The 17,389-nt window shown below is 38.9% G+C and overlaps 1 protein-coding gene across 1 annotated transcript in view; it reads left to right on the top strand.

Moving 5' to 3' along the window:
• The window catches only part of LOC149191581 (autophagy-related protein 18a-like), a 98,254-nt gene extending 81,226 nt beyond the window's left edge, over positions 1-17,028 (top strand). The window contains exons 2-4 of the mRNA XM_089404339.1: positions 15,817-16,087; positions 16,224-16,350; positions 16,468-17,028. Coding sequence (XP_089260465.1) covers positions 15,817-16,087; positions 16,224-16,350; positions 16,468-16,567 — 498 coding nt within the window. The 3' untranslated portion in view covers positions 16,568-17,028. The remainder of the gene's footprint in view (positions 1-15,816; positions 16,088-16,223; positions 16,351-16,467) is intronic.
• The last annotated feature ends 361 nt before the right edge of the window (positions 17,029-17,389 follow it).

Below are 17,389 nucleotides of genomic sequence, written 5' to 3'. Positions count from 1 at the left end.
AAAACAAATGATGATTTGGGGCTGCTCCTCTCCTCGGAAAAAGTTGAAACTCTGGAATCGGACTCTACTGAAAAAACCCAAAAAAACCCAAAAAGCTTTCCTGAAATGGCCGACCCCCGAAAATCACCCCCTTGGGGTTCTGCGCATTTCCTCAAAGACGCTGATGAAACTGCTACTGAAATGCTGATGAATCTACTGCTGGAATGCCAATGGAAATACCTTGCCCAAGTAGGCACTCGAAGTCCCCTGAGGCTAAGGGTGAGATCTCCAAACGAAGACACTCAATGCACTAAACAATGCTGCAGACTAGCTAAACAGCCAACGTGCTCTAAGTCGAAATGACTATCACAAATGCTCATAACCAGAATGATCCAAAATGAGGGGGCTCCTCTATATTTTATAGCCTCTGCCTCTCACAATCCCTAGGCTCACCTCCTCCTGCGTGATTCCCCTCTTGCCATGTGTTCTTCCCTTTTGCGCAGTCCCTCCATGTGTCTGCGTGGGCCCCATTTCTGCGTCCCCCTTTGGTCCCCTTGGATCCTCCTTAAGTCACAACGTTGTGCTACTAGGAAGTGACTTTTTATTCTTAAAGTGAGTTATGTCCCCGGCCTCACCTTTCTATTTATAAATAACTATAGAAGGCAAAAATTGGGCAAAATCGAATATTCCAATTAGCCATGGCTAATTAGGAATATTACATTTCTCTTGACGTTAGATTTGTGGAAGTTCTTCCTTGTTGAAGATTTGTTTCTGGTCTCTTACTGATGGATTTGCTGCGTAGGAGGGTTTGACTTGGCATCTAAAGGGTTGGTCATGGGTCTTGGATATTTCACTTCGATCTGATTCTATAAGAAGAGGATCAGGTGCATCCCAACATGTGCATGGGACCCAATACACAAAAAACACAAGATATAGGATCCAAGCATGGGCATGGGACCCACATTTGTGGTTTGAAGAAGGTTCGTTATTGGTTGAATAAGATACCATGTGCATAATACTCCAAGATTGATTTCTACTTTTTAGTTTTGGGTTTCACTAAAACAGAGATAAATTCCAATCTTTACTATTTGTTTGATTATGGTAATTTGCTAGTTTTAGCCTTGTATGTAAATGATCTTTTAGTTGGAGGAAGTTCAAAGAAACTCATAACATGATGTAAGGAAAGGGTGGCCAAAGAATTTGATATGAAGGACATTGGCTTGATGCACCACTTCTTGGGTCTAGAGGTGTGGTAGAGTCCAATTGAGGTTTTCCTTGGACAAGGTAATTACGTAGTTGAGATTTTGAAGAGATATGGATGATGGACTATAAATCCCAATGTTCCACCAAGACTCTGGGATGGGGAGACACAGGTGCAGGGAGACGCACAAGGGGGACGTGTGGGAGTACCCTCAAATTTTAGGGAAATTTAGGGGGGGCGGGGACGTTGGGGTATATAATTTTATATATATATATATATATATTTCAACTTCATATTCAATAATGAAAGCATAAATACAATGATACATACGTAATTGAATTAAGTAATGAAATACATTGATCCATACTCATCATTCTTACTAATACATAAATGATTCATCCGTAGACCACGAGATTTAATAATGAAATACTTTGATACATATTCATCATTCATTATTCACCATTCTAGAATCTACATTGATTAAAAAATTAAATTCATCATTCATCATTCTAGATTTTAAATTGATTTAAAATTAAAATTCATTATTCATCATTCTAGAATCTAATTAGTACTAAGCAAAATAGACTATAATAGATACTGAAATCTAAAGACTGGAATAGTATTTTGATATAACTAAACTCAAAAACAATGGAGTTATGAGTCTAAAAGTCATTCTAAAGTACACATAGGGCTTGGTGCTCTTGATTAAATACTAATTCCATACCTTTGTACATGACAAAATGCAACATTGCAATCCATCGAATCTTGAATTCCTGAAAAACTGTTAAGTCTGCTGGATTTTGAGTGAGTTCTAAAATTCTACTTTCTGCATATGAAATCCAAAGAGGTCGGAACCACTCTCAAACATCCTGAGTCATTTCATGGTAATGTTAAAAATTTAAGTAAAATGATGAAAATGAAAGATAAAGGAGAATGTCGCTTTTACTTTAAGAATTTAACATTATCATGAATTGCATAGCATTAGTAGGGCAATATGATCAAATATTAGGTTTCCCCTGTCATAAATCATTGTTTACAAGCAAATTTAAGGGGGACGCATAGCCCATTTTGAGGGGGGATGCCCAGGCGTCCCCCTTTTGGGGAGTCGCGTCCCCCACACTAGGGAAACGTCCCCCCTTGCGTCTCCCCAAAAGGGGGACGTGGGGAAACGTTTCCCCAGATGTTTCCCCGGGTGCGTGGGGTGCGAGGGGTGCGCGCACCCGACCCTAGGTGACGCGTCCCCGTGGAACACTGATAAATCCATGGCTAGTCCTATGGTAGCAAGTCTCAAGTCATTTGTTTATTTAGGTTTAGATATGATTGATGCATCTGTGTACAAACAGTTGATAAGTTCTCTTATGTATTTGTTAAATAAGATACTTGATATTTGTTTTGTAGTCGACACCTTGAGCCAATATATGGTGGAGCCCAACAGGTCCATTGGGTTGCTATAAAACACGAGTTTCAGTATTTGAATGGAAAATGCATTTTGGTTTGAGGTAGGCTGATGATTGAGAGTTGGTGCTACATGGGTTTATAGATTTTAATTGGGTAGTTAATGTTAGTGACAAGTACTTTATGGTGTTGCTTCAGTTAGGGTTTAAGTATGGTTTCCTGGTTCAACAGGAAGCATGCTTGAGCGACACTTAGCTCAGTGGAGGGAGAGTACATGGCAACCAACTCTACTAGTTGTGAAATCATCTGGCTTTGCAAGTTATTAGTAGAGTTGATAGATTGGACTTTGGACACTATCCTGATTTCTTGTGACAATTAGGGTTGTATCAAATTCTTTATGAATCTAGTGTTTCATGCTTGGTCCAAGCATATTGAGATCAGGTACCACTTCAATAGAGAGCTTGGTGTGGTGGAGAACAATTTCATTGCTAAAAGGAGTGTTAGTTTTACTTGTGTATAGCTCGGACTATGTTCCAACTATGACCCTTCTTCGTTTAGCGGAGTAGATGGCAGCAACAGTGGCCCTCCTTCAGTACTTTTGTATGACGCAATTAGGGCACATGCATGCTTTTAACATACATGCCCCATCCTCAATTCAGTTCCAGTTTAGGTGCTTTTCCTTATTGACTAGTTTAGTTCTAATTTTGAGTTTTGCTTTATTTAGTAGTTGCATGCACAATTAATTAGAGGGTACAATTTCCTAGTTAAGCAAGGTGCTCATGCATCTGGATTCCCAGTCTCAGTTAAGGGTGCAAATCTCTAGGTGGATGCATGCTTTCATGCCTCAATTCGTCTCCAATAGAGGTGCACTTCTCTTGGCTCATTTATTCATGTAAGGAAAGTGCATTAGGGTTAGGGGTTACTACCTTCACTTGAGGTGTTGTTGTGTATGTGCCCTGGTCTAAGCATATGGGAAACGTCCCTCCCAACCCCCAGAAATGCCGTTCAACGTTTCAGAAACAGATACTTGTACAATTCAACAATGAGCATTGAACCATCAAAGATACGTTTCTTGGGCATTTCACTTTTTTGGAAATGGCGAATCTCAATTCAAAAACTTTTGGGGCCATTTTAAAATTATTTTGGATACTTTTTTCAGAGATCCAGATATGTATCACGAAAACCGTGATACATATTTGGATTTTCGAAAACGTATCCAAGCGTAAAGTGCAAAAACTAGGAATGGATAATGTGTTTTAACTGTTTTTGCATGGGAAAAACACTGAGTTGAAGGGCCCACCCCCCTCTTGACGTATGTCACTCAATAAAAGGACCACTTTACCATATTTTCATGCCATTTTGTTACTTGGAGGAGGCCGTCATTTGCATGCTTGGAGTTGGAGGAGGTCATCACCGCTTGGAGGAGAAGACCGTCTCAGCTTGGAGGAGAGCTTAGAGCCTTTGCTATTGGTGCTTGGAGCTTGGTTGCTAGAGCCTAGAGATCGTGTGGAGCTTGGAGATTGGAGGTTTTTATAGTTTACTCCTAAATTTGAATCAAGATTCAAGCTTGAAAGTTGAAATATTGAAATATAAATTTATAGATTATGTAACATGTTGCTTGTTGAAACTTGAAATATAAATAGAAATAGATTCAAAAATTTATTTTATTTTATTTTGTAGTTTCCATTTACATCATCATCATGGCATCTTCAAGTTCATCCATTCATAATGAGGAACAAGAAATTGAATCGGCCCCTAAAGTTGATCCAAAGTCACCACTTTGGAAATATGTAACTGTTGTAGGGAAGATCCAAGGAGGGGGATCATTGGTATGGGTTTGCAGTGAGTGTCAAAAGGAGTTTAAGGGATCATATATCCGAGTTAAAGCAAATTTATTTGTGTTAAGAAACAATGGGATTCGAATATGCACTGACCCATCTAAAGAGAATGGGATAGAGGGAAAATGTTTACGGAAGGAAAAAATTGCAAAATATTAGAAAGAACAAGATGAGGCAGATGCAAATGAGGAAAATCTTGCCTCTCAATTCAAACAACCAACAATGTTGGGAGCATCTTCATCAAAGCCTCCACTTCCCTCTTATGGAATTGGTAGGTGGGATAGGGATGAGGATCAAACAATAGAGTAGAGCTATTGGTTCTTTGGGGTGTTCTTTATTGTGCAAAGTGGCTAGAGATTGATGAGATCAATGTATTCAAGGATTCCAAAGTGATAATTGAATGGGTACAAAGGAGATCTTCCTTTGAGTTGTCTTCACTCACAAATTGGATGCATTGTATTAGGTAGTTGATAAAGTCTTTCAAGAGAACTTTTTTCACACATTTATAGAGAAAAATTTTGTTGCAGATGGGTTGTCTAAAGATGGATGTAGTGGTGATCCTGGCAAAATAAAGTAATCTGCCTTTGCAGAGGGATCCTTTCAGCACTTGGAGCTCATTATACTCTGAAGTGTATATATCATCTATTATATCATTCTGTCTTTATGGATTGGTTATATATGTTGAGAAATCCATTAGGGCAACATTTATTCTTGATTTCTCTTACTTGACATTTACCTGTGATATTATATTTGTCTTTTGTTCATTATTTTAGTGTTCTTATTATCAAATATATGCCAAAAAGACATGAAGATCACAACCATACAAGATGAACACAAGATGTAGGCACTCAACCAGGGAAAAACACCTCTTCTAGGGGAAAACCCAAAAATTCTTCTTCTCTTCTTTAGAATCAAATCAAATGAGACAACCTTGACCTTTCGCTAAAAAACAAAGACTCCCTCCATCCACCACGTCAACCCTCAACATAAGTCATTTGAAGTCATCTAGAATCTCGTTTCTTCTTTCCTGAAATTTTTGCAACTTGACCTTTCATCCTCGGCTCCTGCAACTAGCTTCAAGTTTGCATGTGTGACAAAAAACATCAAGATTTCGGTTCTCTTTAGCTTGACAGAGTTATCTTCCTTCTTCGCTTGGGTTGACTCTTCTTTTTAAGCCTTCATATTCCTTTCTTCTTCTATTCAAATGGCAAATCGAACTTGTCATGGTGGTGTCTCAAATAGGTCAAATTCATCGCTATTTATAGTTGTTGGAAGCTCTTCTATTAGGCTGACATGAAGGACTTGAGGTTGACTTGAAGGGGTGAGGAAGCCGACTCGGTGGAGGAGTATAAGACACATAAAAAATAACTTTCTTTTCTTGACATAAGGAGCCTAAGAAGGGTCTTATACATTATGACTTTGACTTAAGCACAAGCCTAGAAGCCTTCAATGGAGGCTTGACCTAGAGACAAAATAAATATAGTGTGAAACCCATGCTCATAAAATAATTTTATTTTATATATTTTTTCTTTTCTTTTCTTTCTTTTGACAAATACATTGCATCATGACTCAAGCACAATTATGAAGACTGATACTAGTTACATTTCTCAACAATATAGTACTGTGCTTTTTTTGTAGTAACAATTTTGATTGATTGTATGGCCCTGTGCAGGCTCAAAATTTGATTGAAGAAGCCTTAAAATTTAATTGCTTGCTGAAACATGTGAGATCATTGTAGAAATGATAGAGGAATCTAAAGGGAAATTAGTCATATGTTTAGTTTTGAGGGCAAATAGTGGTATTTGGAATGTAAGGGAATGGGAAAGATCTATGTAAAAAGAAACTACTTTTTAATGAAATTATGTGTGTTTTTTCTTTTTGGAAAAATAATGGTGGGATAAGGTGGAGTACCTCTTGGCATTTACTAAGGCCAATTGTGGATTTGCTACACATGTTTGACAAAGATATGCCTAATTTGGGAGAAGTGTATGAGGGCATTGACTCCATGATAGAGAAGATAAGGGTGGTTATAAATACCAAGGAGAAGGACCCAAATGAAGTCTTTTACAAAGAAGTAAAAGATATATTGACCAAAAGGTGGAACAAGATGACCACCCCATTGCACCTTTTGGCCTATGCAGTGAATCCAAAATATTATTCAGCAGAGTTGCTAAGTAATCTAGAAATAACTTCACCAAACAAAGACCCAAAAGTTTCACAAGGATTTAAGAAAGCTTTTAGAAGGGTATTTGTAGATCCTGATATTGGGATTCAAATTCATTTAGAGTTTGCTCATTTTGTGGGATCAAAGAGTTTGGGTGTAGATCTTGATTCTATGCCATATTAAGTCCAATTAATTGGTGGAACTACTATGGTGGGGTGTTGAAGAATCTAGGGCACATGTGGTTAATGAGATTCTTCTTTTTTGATAAATATTTGTGAGGCCTTTTTAATTTTCTTATTAGCACAATCTTCTCTTTGACATTATTAGAGTGTGTGTTTCTTATTTCATCAAATAGCTACCAAAAACAAAGAGACAAGAATACAAGATGTTGGCATTCTGCTAGGGCCAAAACCTCTCCCTCTTGGAGAGGAAAACCCACACATAATTCTTCTTATAGAGATTCCAATTGACGAATACCAAGACCATGACACTTGACCTTCTACGCCACTCCAAGACCAAGACACCAATCCTCTTCTTTGTCACTGCTGAGATCATCATCATCGCTGCACCACTGAGGCCATTACTACTGCACCACTGAGATCTTCATTACTGCTGCAACATCATTGCTGCACCTTCACCGAGGTCTTCACGAGATCTCCATATGAATGAGAGCTGCTCTTAGATCCATCGAGATCATGATTGTTTCATCATAGTTGTGCCTTCCTCGAGATCATAATTGCACTTCTACTGAGGTTATCACTATGTCAACGAGGTCTCTACCTTGTCTTCATCATGACTTTGATAACATGTCTTTATCAATGCACCGAGATCTGCATCGTGACCTTGTCTTCACTAGGATTATAACCGAGACCATGGTTGCCATTATGACTGTGTCTAGTATGCCGAGAGTGTCTTATTGTGGGATCACAATTATGTTGAGACAGTGATCATTACTACTGTGAGGAGGCTGAGACACATATGCTTGATCGAATTCCTTATGACTGTAATTTCTTGCACCATGATTACACCCGAAATTGCAGAGACATTGTGTTCACTGCACCCATCCGAAATACTGTACTTTTGTACTTATTTGAAACACTGTAACCCTGTACCTTATCCGAAATACTGTACCCTGAACTTCATCCGCAATTTCAGAGATATTCGAGATCTTGTTTCTTCTTTTCTACGCAGACCTTGACTGGGTATATATAGTGGTTTTCCCCTGTATTTGAGCTGACATGTCCACCGAAAAGATGTGTCTTCATATGTGAGCCGACTTGATGTTAATATTCATTTTGAGGCCGACTTTAACTGTTCTCTTCATCGTTTTGCAGGTAGACTTCTTTGTGCTTGTCTTGGAGGATTGTGCTTCATCTTGGATGGCTAATCTAGTCACTAGGTAGACTCATATACATTACATATATGCTCAAGAAGAGCTCTTTACACATGTTTGATTCTTTTGACTTTCCTAGACCTATAGAATGAGCAAGAAACTCATTCTTATAATTTACAAAAATAATTTTTATTTTTCTTGACAAGTACAAAGATCAAAATTACATTTGTAAACACTGAACCTAGTTACACTTTCTTCAACATGGGGAACTTCCACATATCCAAAAATTGGCCATCAAGATCTTGTCACAGGTTACTAGTTCCTCTTCAGCAGAGAGAAATTGGAGTACATATGGCTTCATCCATTCTATGAAACAAAACGGATTGGGCTCTAAGAAGGTTGAGGAACTAGTGTAAGTTCATTCGAACCTTCGCCTTTTGTCATACAAGAGTGACAAATATAAATTTGGGCCCACCAAACTACGGGATGTGAAACTAGAGTTGTCTGACTTGGATATGACGTTGAATGCCATGTCTCATATGACTTTTTTTTGATGAAGAGGCATCAATAATTGCATCTTCAAGTGGACATGGCAACAATGCTCCCACTCCTAGAGAGGATTCAAATGTTGATGTAGATTTTGACTCTTAATTATATAGATGACAACATATTTGATGATATGTAAATGTAATTTATGATGATGTTTTAAACTTTTGAACAATGAACATTGAATACCATAATGTCATATGTTAGTACACTGGCAGTCACAGTTCATTTTTAATTTGTACTTTGTAGTTTGCGTTATTAATTTTGGTGAAGATGTTAATGAGTGAAATTTGAAACAGAAACTTGATGATATGTTGAATCTTATAACTATCATTGATGATGATGACAATGTTTATGTTGGATTGATGATGATGACTTGTTTATGTTGAATTCATGATGATGATTATGTATTTTTAAATATAGAATCTAGATTATAAAAGATGAACGGTAATATGAAATTTTTATTGCATTATATATATATATATGCTATTTCTTGGATGTATCGTATCCAAAGCTTTTGAAAATTTGTCGTATCCATTTCAAACCCCGTTTCCGTATCCGTTTCAGTGCAACTTAGGTCCTGGTTTGTTTAACTGCTTTTCTTCCTAGTCTATAAAGGAGAAGCAAGGCTCACCATTGTGACGGTCTTGAGTTTTAGTTTTGAGCTATAGTATTTAGTTTAGAGTTTTCATATTTAATATAAAACAGTGATGCTGTTTTGAGAGTTCAGATTGGTGCCTTTGCCATTCATATTATCAGTAGTCTGTGTTCATAGTTTGAAGCAATCTATAGCTGTTACTTTGTTTGGTGTTTTCAATTTTAGCTATCTAAGGTTTTAGGTTAAACACCTGAGTGCAAAATCTGCTTACCATGGTTTGTTTTTTGACATAAAAACTTGGCTTCTTCCAAGCATTGCACATGCAAATTTAATCCTCCAATAGTGGACCATTTCTTTGTTTGCAACCTGCCTAGTTTCTCTTCCATGTGTCCTCATCTTTAAGTAACCAATGGAGATTCCCATTTTCTCTGTGCTTTGCCATCTGTAAGTTTCATGTACCCCCATTGATGTCCCCAACCACCATTATGTTTCCTTTGTTTTGACAATCTGTTATGTCACTCAATAGTTGGTTGGGTGATTCTTCATTAGTTAGGCATTGTTTCAACTGTGAAAATTAGAGAATCCCACTCGAATCAAACTACTGCAGCAACTGATTAAACTTCTCCTATCTGTTAAATACTAAAACAAATTATTTACTGTTTTCTACAGCAAATATCAAAGCCAATACAACTGCAGCCTTCACTTAATTAATTAATTTGCCCAAAACAAGAACAGAACAATAGAGAAAAATCCACACAAGTGACACATTATTTTTTAGACAAATGCCCCTAGAAAAACCCAATGCGGGAAAACTAGTGCAACAGCTCTAAGGTTTTTATATTGTTAAGCAGTAGTTTCTGAATATAACTTTGGATGCCTTCCGACAATCCAGTTATAGAGAAAATAAACTGACAAAAAAACTTAGTGAGATTACCTCACTCTACCCGGCAAGTCCTGACTGTTCTGGCAGCTGAACCCACTGTCCCTGGATATCTCTACCCTGGCCTCGTGTTAGCCTCAAAAGGCCTTGCGTCAACTCAATTGGGAAACGTCTTGCCTTTTGGAGCAGTGTCCAGCCTTCCTGGCTCAGAAATGTCAACTCCTCTGCAAAACTTGGACTTCTGCTCTGGATGACTGCGCTGTCTCTGCGTAAGCCCTTCTAGCTCAGCATTAAGCCCTGCGTGAGCCCTTCTGGCCCATCGTCAACCCTTCTGGTGTCCTTGCCTCTTTGCTACATATCTTGGGTCTTGGAGAAGATACTCCAACCCAACTATCCTTGCCCCTCACTGTAATAGCCCACTATCAAAAATCTCCCGGCAGTTACTTTGCTTTAGAAAATCGAACTTCTGAATTCTCTGCGTGTCTTTCCAAGTGACCCTCAAGCCTCATTAAATAATCTCCTCGTTGACATTCAATGACCCAGACTAGAAGCTAATCAATGGCTGCTTGATCCGCGTCTTCTTTTAGAAGTTACACCCACAGTTTATATTAATACCCTTTAATTATTTTTTTTCCTAAGTTTAGACTTAGGGTCCCATTAAAAATAATTAATTATTTTAATAAAACTGTTTCTGGGTGGAATTTCCAAAACACTTTCTCGGTTCTTTGGAATACATGTGCCTAAGCCCCGTACAAAATTTGAGACTTAGAGCACATCCGATGCTACCAGAAATCAACGCATCCTCTTAGCGAGGAATGTGCTCTAGTAATGCCTCCAATTGAAGCATCACCCTGACTTCATAACATCTTCGTCTGCGCTGTTGATGTCTGACATGCTGTCCACCAACTACTCTGCAAACGCTGCATCTGTACTGCTATTGACCTTGCCACTGTCAATACTGCATCCGTTTTGCAACTCCCTTTGAAATTCTGCATCCATGCTGCTGCTGGCACTGGCACTACCAACTGCCACTCCACTGCAAACTATAGCTGCTACTCCATCAACAATGGAAAACATCCCAAATTACTGAACTAACTGTGTTCAGTATGATGCCATGTGAATGCTGGAGCTTGACTGCTGCTAGTCTCTGCGCTGACCCTCTAAATCCATTGCGCTACTGTTGACTACTGCTCTTTGCCATTTGCACTGCTGCCAACTTTGCTCTACGCTGCTCAGTCTCTGGCGCTCCTAGCACTGCAACTGTCTCTCCGACACTCCTCAACACCATTCGACACTAGTCCATCCTACTACTTCTGATATGGGCTCTCATAGCAAGGAATTGATCCAAGAGGTGGGCTCCTTAAGGATCCTGTCCATCTGCAGCTCTTTCAATCTGCAACTCCAAATCAGCCCACCTCCCTCTTGGAGGTATCTCGGCTTGCCGAACTCCTCCTTCTCGATCTTTGCTGGTGCAGCCTTCGGATTGTGCTTCTCATCCTTGTCCTTCTTCTTGAGAGGACACTGTGTAGCGTATTGACCCATTTCACCACACCTGAACCACTTTATCTTCGAGACGTCCTTCTTCTGCCTCCGCTGCTCCTGCTGCCCCTTCAATGCAAGGGCTGCATTCTCCTCCTCCTCCTTGGGCTTTCGACTCACTACTGTTGCTTTCGTCAAGTTTACACTTGATCAAGTCTCTCCTCAGCTCCTTGCTTGAGAACTGCCCACATCTCATCCCAATTCGATAAAGTCGCCCTGCCTAGGATACTCTAGACAAAGACTTGCCACTCATTTGAGATAGAATTGAGGGCCGGCCTAACCAACTATGAGTCTTGAGGTGTAGACCCCACAACAGATAACTCATCACGGGTCTCCTGAAGCTTCGTGAGGAAGGGATCCACACGCTCTCCCTTTTGCATCTGAGCAAATCTTAGCTTCTACTCCAAGTACATCTTCCGTTGCGCGGAAGATCCCTGATACAATGTAGACAATGCGTCCCACATCTCCTTGGTAGTACCTCTGCTAGCGATGTGACAGACCACATGATCTTTGACTTCGTCGAGGATCATTCTTTTCACCTTCGCCATCTCAGCTCGTTACTTTCTCAACGGATTTGCATCTGCAGGCACAACCAACACACTGTCGACATATGTCTTGAGGGCATGCTCATCTAGAAGGAATGACATTCTAGCCTTCCAAATGACATAGTTGGATGCTTCGTCCAACCTTTCCTGATCCCTCAATCCACTGGTTGCCATCTCTACCACAAATGTCAAAAATCTCCTCTCTGGTTCTTACTGTTGCTGCTCAGGCAATAAGAAAACGAACTTCTTGGTGGGAAGTCTTACTGAGGAAGAAATTCCCTCAACTGTGCTTCTTTCTTCTCTTTTGACGTCCTTCTACACAGCAAAACGACGTGCAGAAAAGACAACGTCCCACCAACTTCTCCTCACGCTGAGGCTTCAACGCTGCTCCCTTTGCCCCAACAAACTTTCGAATTGGGAGTCCTTCCTCTCTGTCAACTCGGTCAGAGAGAGACTGCCTCGAAAATCAACCCTCCGGCTAGGATTGCGCAAACCCTCTGCGGTTTCGAACTGCTACCTCCTGCAACTTTTTCATCTCCCACTTCTCCTCAGCGTTGGGTTCTTTGGCACTGTTCTTCTTGCTTCACCTCCAATCCTCTGATACCATGTGAAAATTCGAGAATCCCACCCGAATCAACTACACAACAACTGATTAAACTTCTCCTATCTATTAAACACTGAAGCAAATTATTTACTGTTTTCTACAACAAATATTGAAGCTAATACAACTGCAACCTTCACTTAATTAAATAAATTTGCCCAAACAAGAACAGAACAATAGAGAAAAATCCACACAAGTGACACAATATTTTTTGGACAAATGTCCCTAGAAAAACCCAATGCGGGAAAACCGATGCAACAACTTTGAGGGTTTTATATTATTAAGCAGTAGTTTCTGAATACAACTCTGGATGCCCTTCCGGCAATCCAGTTACAGAGAAAATAAACTGGCAGAAAAACTTAGTGAGATTACCTCACTCTACTCGGCAAGTCTCGACTGTTTCAGCAGTTGAACCAACTGTTCCCGACTATCTTTGTGCTGGCCCTATGTAGGCCTTGCGTCAGCTTAACTGGGAAACATCTTGCCTTCTGGAGCAGTTTCCAGTCTTCTCGACTCAGAAATGTCAGCTCCTCTGCAAAACTCAGACTTCTGCTCTGGATGACTGTGCTGTCTCTGCATGAGCCCTTCTGACTCAACATCAAGCTCTGCATGGGCCTTTCTAGCCCAGCGTCAACCCTTCTAGTGTCTCTTTGCCTCTCTGCTGCGTATCGTGGGTTCTGGAGAAGATACACCGACCCAACTATGCCCGCTCCTCACTGCTATAGACCACTATCGAAAATCTCCCGGCAGTTGCTCTGCTTCAGAAAATCGAACTTCTGAACTCTCTGTCTTTCCAAGTGACCCTCAAGCCTCCTTAAATAATCTCCTCGTTGACATTCAATGACCTAGATTAGAAGCTAATCAATGACTGAGATCATTTCTCCTTGATCCTCATCTTCTGCTAGAAGTTACACCCACAGTTTATATTAATACCCTTTAATTATTTAAAATTTTATTTTCCTAAGTGTAGACTTAGGGTCGCATTAAAAACAATTAATTATTTTAATTAATCTGTTTCTGGGTGGAATTTCCCAAAACGCTTTCTGGCTTCTTTAGAATACATGTGCCTAAGCCTCCCACAAAATTTGAGACTTAGAGCACATCCGATGCTACCAGAAATCAACATCAATAAAAACCTCATTTTTCTGGGGCGAAATAGCTTGCTGCTGTTAAGGTGCCAGTACTGCTGTTCTTTTATTTTGGGCCATATGTGTCTTACCTTTTTCAGATTTATATGTTTTTGCCATATTTCTCTCAGTATACAAGTAATTCCTCCATGTCATTTGTGGTTGTCTGGCACTTGGTTCCAGACAAACCATTTTTTATATCCTAATATGTTTTGAATTCTGCATCCTTCATATTCATGTGTTTCAACTACGGTTATTATGTCCTGTCCTGTAGTTATTGGCCCTAGACTATGACCTCTTTTTCATGGATACTCTATACAGTTCTTGTTTTAAATTTCTCTACCTTGGGAGACAAATTATACCCACGGCAAATCTACATGATCAAAGTTAGCTTGGAACAATAGGGGTTCCCTGTAGCTCTGAATCTTAGGTTTTGTTTGGGTTCTCTAAATGCTCTATCAATCAGAGTTGGACCTTAATCCATTACATGATATAATCATTCTATGACCTTTGTTTCTGCATGGATTCCTTGGGTGATTTTATTTTGAAGTCCCAAGCCATGATATCTAGTATACTAGAATAGCGGCATGCCAAATTAATCATTTTCTAGAAAATAGCCAAACTAAGTCATTGGCTGGCTCATGTTATACTGGTTAAGGCCGTGTTAGTCCATATAAATCAGCTAAGTGGAAACATCAATGAAAGATGTTAAAAGTATATCAATGATCAATAGGTGCCAGGGAAGATATTATAGTTATGTATTCCAGAGATTGGTCCTCGCAACTGGAGGACATGTTTCTCATACCAAAAACTGTCTGAGCTGTTTCCAGGAGGCCAAGAAAACCAGGGAGTGGTTTATAATTGTCCAAAACACTGCTGAGAAAAATTTGGCAGAGGCTTCCATCTGGTTTTCAATCCTTACATTTTTTTTATTTTCTCTCAAAATCTAACCAAACCCAACGTGAACTAACAACTATCCTGGCATTCAAGTTTTATTTTTTTCTCCCCATTTTTGTTGGTTTTCATATTTTGTGGCATTTCTTCATTTCCTACCTTTTCCTACAGATTGCTACCTGGAGTTTCTGCCCATAGTAGAACCCAGCTGTTCCTGTTTCAAGCCTTTTTCTGTTTTGAATTCTCGAGGTTTTTTGATAACTTACCAAAGTAGCTTTTAATCCCAAATATTTTGACTCTTAATCAGTTGCTCTCTTGGACTGGTAACAAGATTGTTGGAATTGAATTACAACCAAAATATCATTTAATCCCAACTGTCTTGACTCTTAATCAGTTGCTCTCTTGGACTGGTAATAAGAATGTTGCAATTGAATCACAGGTCATCCTGTGGGTTTGATTAAATAAATAAAATAAGCATAGGTGCTTTCAGCCTCCTGAAAGAAATGTATGTTTTTTAACATCAATTACTGGTAACTGGACTATAGTCCAATCTCCTATTGGCTGAGAATGGCATAAGTTTCGTTAGTGGCTGGTAGATATAGACTGGAGCCCATAGCATGAATTTCTGCTTTGGCTTTGCTGAGTAAGAATAATATCAACTGAAGAAGAGATTTAAATATGATACGCGATCTTTTTAAAATCTAGCAAGCAACATGGTTGAGCAAGCTCAAGCAGGTGACATATTTTGCATGAATTCATCTTTTTTTCGAAAACAAGGGCTTCTTTGTAGAAAATCGACAAGTATTGTGGCTTATTGTATGCTTTTACTTGAACTTGCTTTTGTCTGGTCTAAAGTTATGTAAAAGAATTATCTTTGCAGTCATATGATAAGTTGTCATATCATAGGAACCTCACATTTTTCTCATTTGGTCACCTGGTGTGTATGCAAGGAAACATTTATTAATTACCTTTGCACTCATATGATAAGTTGTCATATCATAGGAACCTAGCATTTTTCTCACCTGGTCACCTGGTCACCTTGTGTGTATGCAAGGAAACATTTATTAAGATATGGATGTATTTGTTCTGTTAAAAACAGACCATTCAGTTTTACCTTCTTTTCCAGTTTTCAATTCAAATAGTAGGGTTTATCTAGAACTTCTCAATTTTTTCCAGTTGAGACGTGGAGCTGACAGAGCACAAATATACAGTTTAGCATTTTCTCTCAATGCTCAGTGGCTTGCACTTTCAAGTGACAAAGGAACAGTGCATGTGTTTGGGCTCAGGACATTTGCCTCCCAAGACGATAGAGCAGATGTTGCTCACTTGGCATATAGCCAACCTTCAAAGGATGACACTCACGCAGGCAATAACAGAGGCATATTTGACTCCAACTCCTCTGCTTTTCTTTCTTCCAACCCTGGTTCAAGCCTTGCTTTCATGAAAGGTAAGATGAGATTATGCCCTTTGTGTTCGTTTACGATATGCCATTTAAGATATGAGTTTTAGATGTGTTAATTTTAACTAGTTTACAATTGCCATTACATTTTTATCTGAGATCATTCCTTTTCTGTCTTAACAAGGAGTTCTACCTAGCTACTTCAGTTCAGAATGGTCATTTGCTCAATTCCACTTGCCAGAGGAAATTCGGGCAGTTGTTGCATTTGGCGAACAAAAGAATACCATCCTAATTGTAGGCACAGATGGAAGGTATGCTATGGTCATTCTTTTGTTATTTTGATTCTTCTTTTCTTTTCCCAGTTGCTCCTGGTTTTTTGTATGGTGCAATCAATCTCTTACGGTCATTTCAAATTGTGATACATGCAGCTTTTACAAGTGTAGCTTTGATCCTCTGCATGGAGGTGAAATGGTGCAACAAGAATTTATAAAATTTGTGAGACCTTATGAAGATGAACCTCAGTTATAGTACTTTAAAAAGCTATATTCTGGGAGAGGAGCTGTAAACTTGTATGTAATTCAGCTGGAAAGTTGAAGAACTCATTTCTAAGCGTGAACGTCCTCTTGTAAATATTGTAACTTAGTTATTCCTATTGAATGTTTTAAAAACCGAATTGACTAAAATACATGTCTGTAGTGACTTGCTGATGGCCTATGCGTACATATCTTTGCCATCAGATTCAATATCCAGTGTGTGGATGTGTATATTCCGTTTCTTCTGTAGAGAGTAGGTCACAAAACCTTTCTCCTAGCACCCCTAGTTACTTCAATTTATCTATTTAGGTTACCAATAGGTGTGGCTTTTGATCATTACTTTGTCTAAATATATCTTTGAACTATTGTGACCTTTTTTGGAATGATCTTTTGGTTGTACCACCAAGGATTCGGTAAACATAATACTTGTAAATTTTAAATTCTCACTTTTTTCAAGCACAGTTGACTCTAATTTGTTATCTTATTATTGGAAAATCTTAGGCATCGGAGGATTTAGATGGATATAAAGGCTTCATATAATTGACTATTGAGATATCTTTCTCGCCTGTAGATGATGTTTCATTTGTTTGCAACATTGATTTAATAACCATCAAAACAGGTTTTAAGAATTCAAGAAGGGAAATGTAAACCTTAACATGACTCTTTCGAACAGCAGTCATATTAGTGGAACCAAATAGAGCACGGTCACAACAAATATTGAAGGGAAGACAACTTCTACTTTCTGCTTATTGTTTGGTCGTCTAAATGCCAAGTCATATCCTAAGAATTGATCAACAAATGGATACTATTTTACAAG

The sequence above is a fragment of the Pinus tabuliformis genome, chromosome 2_2, assembly GCF_031772625.1.
Source record: "Pinus tabuliformis cultivar Carrire ecotype Pingquan chromosome 2_2, CPIR1, whole genome shotgun sequence".
Classification (NCBI taxonomy): Eukaryota; Viridiplantae; Streptophyta; class Pinopsida; order Pinales; family Pinaceae; genus Pinus; species Pinus tabuliformis.
Note: the sequence above shows the minus strand (reverse complement) of the source record. Positions and strands in the feature narration are given on the sequence as shown.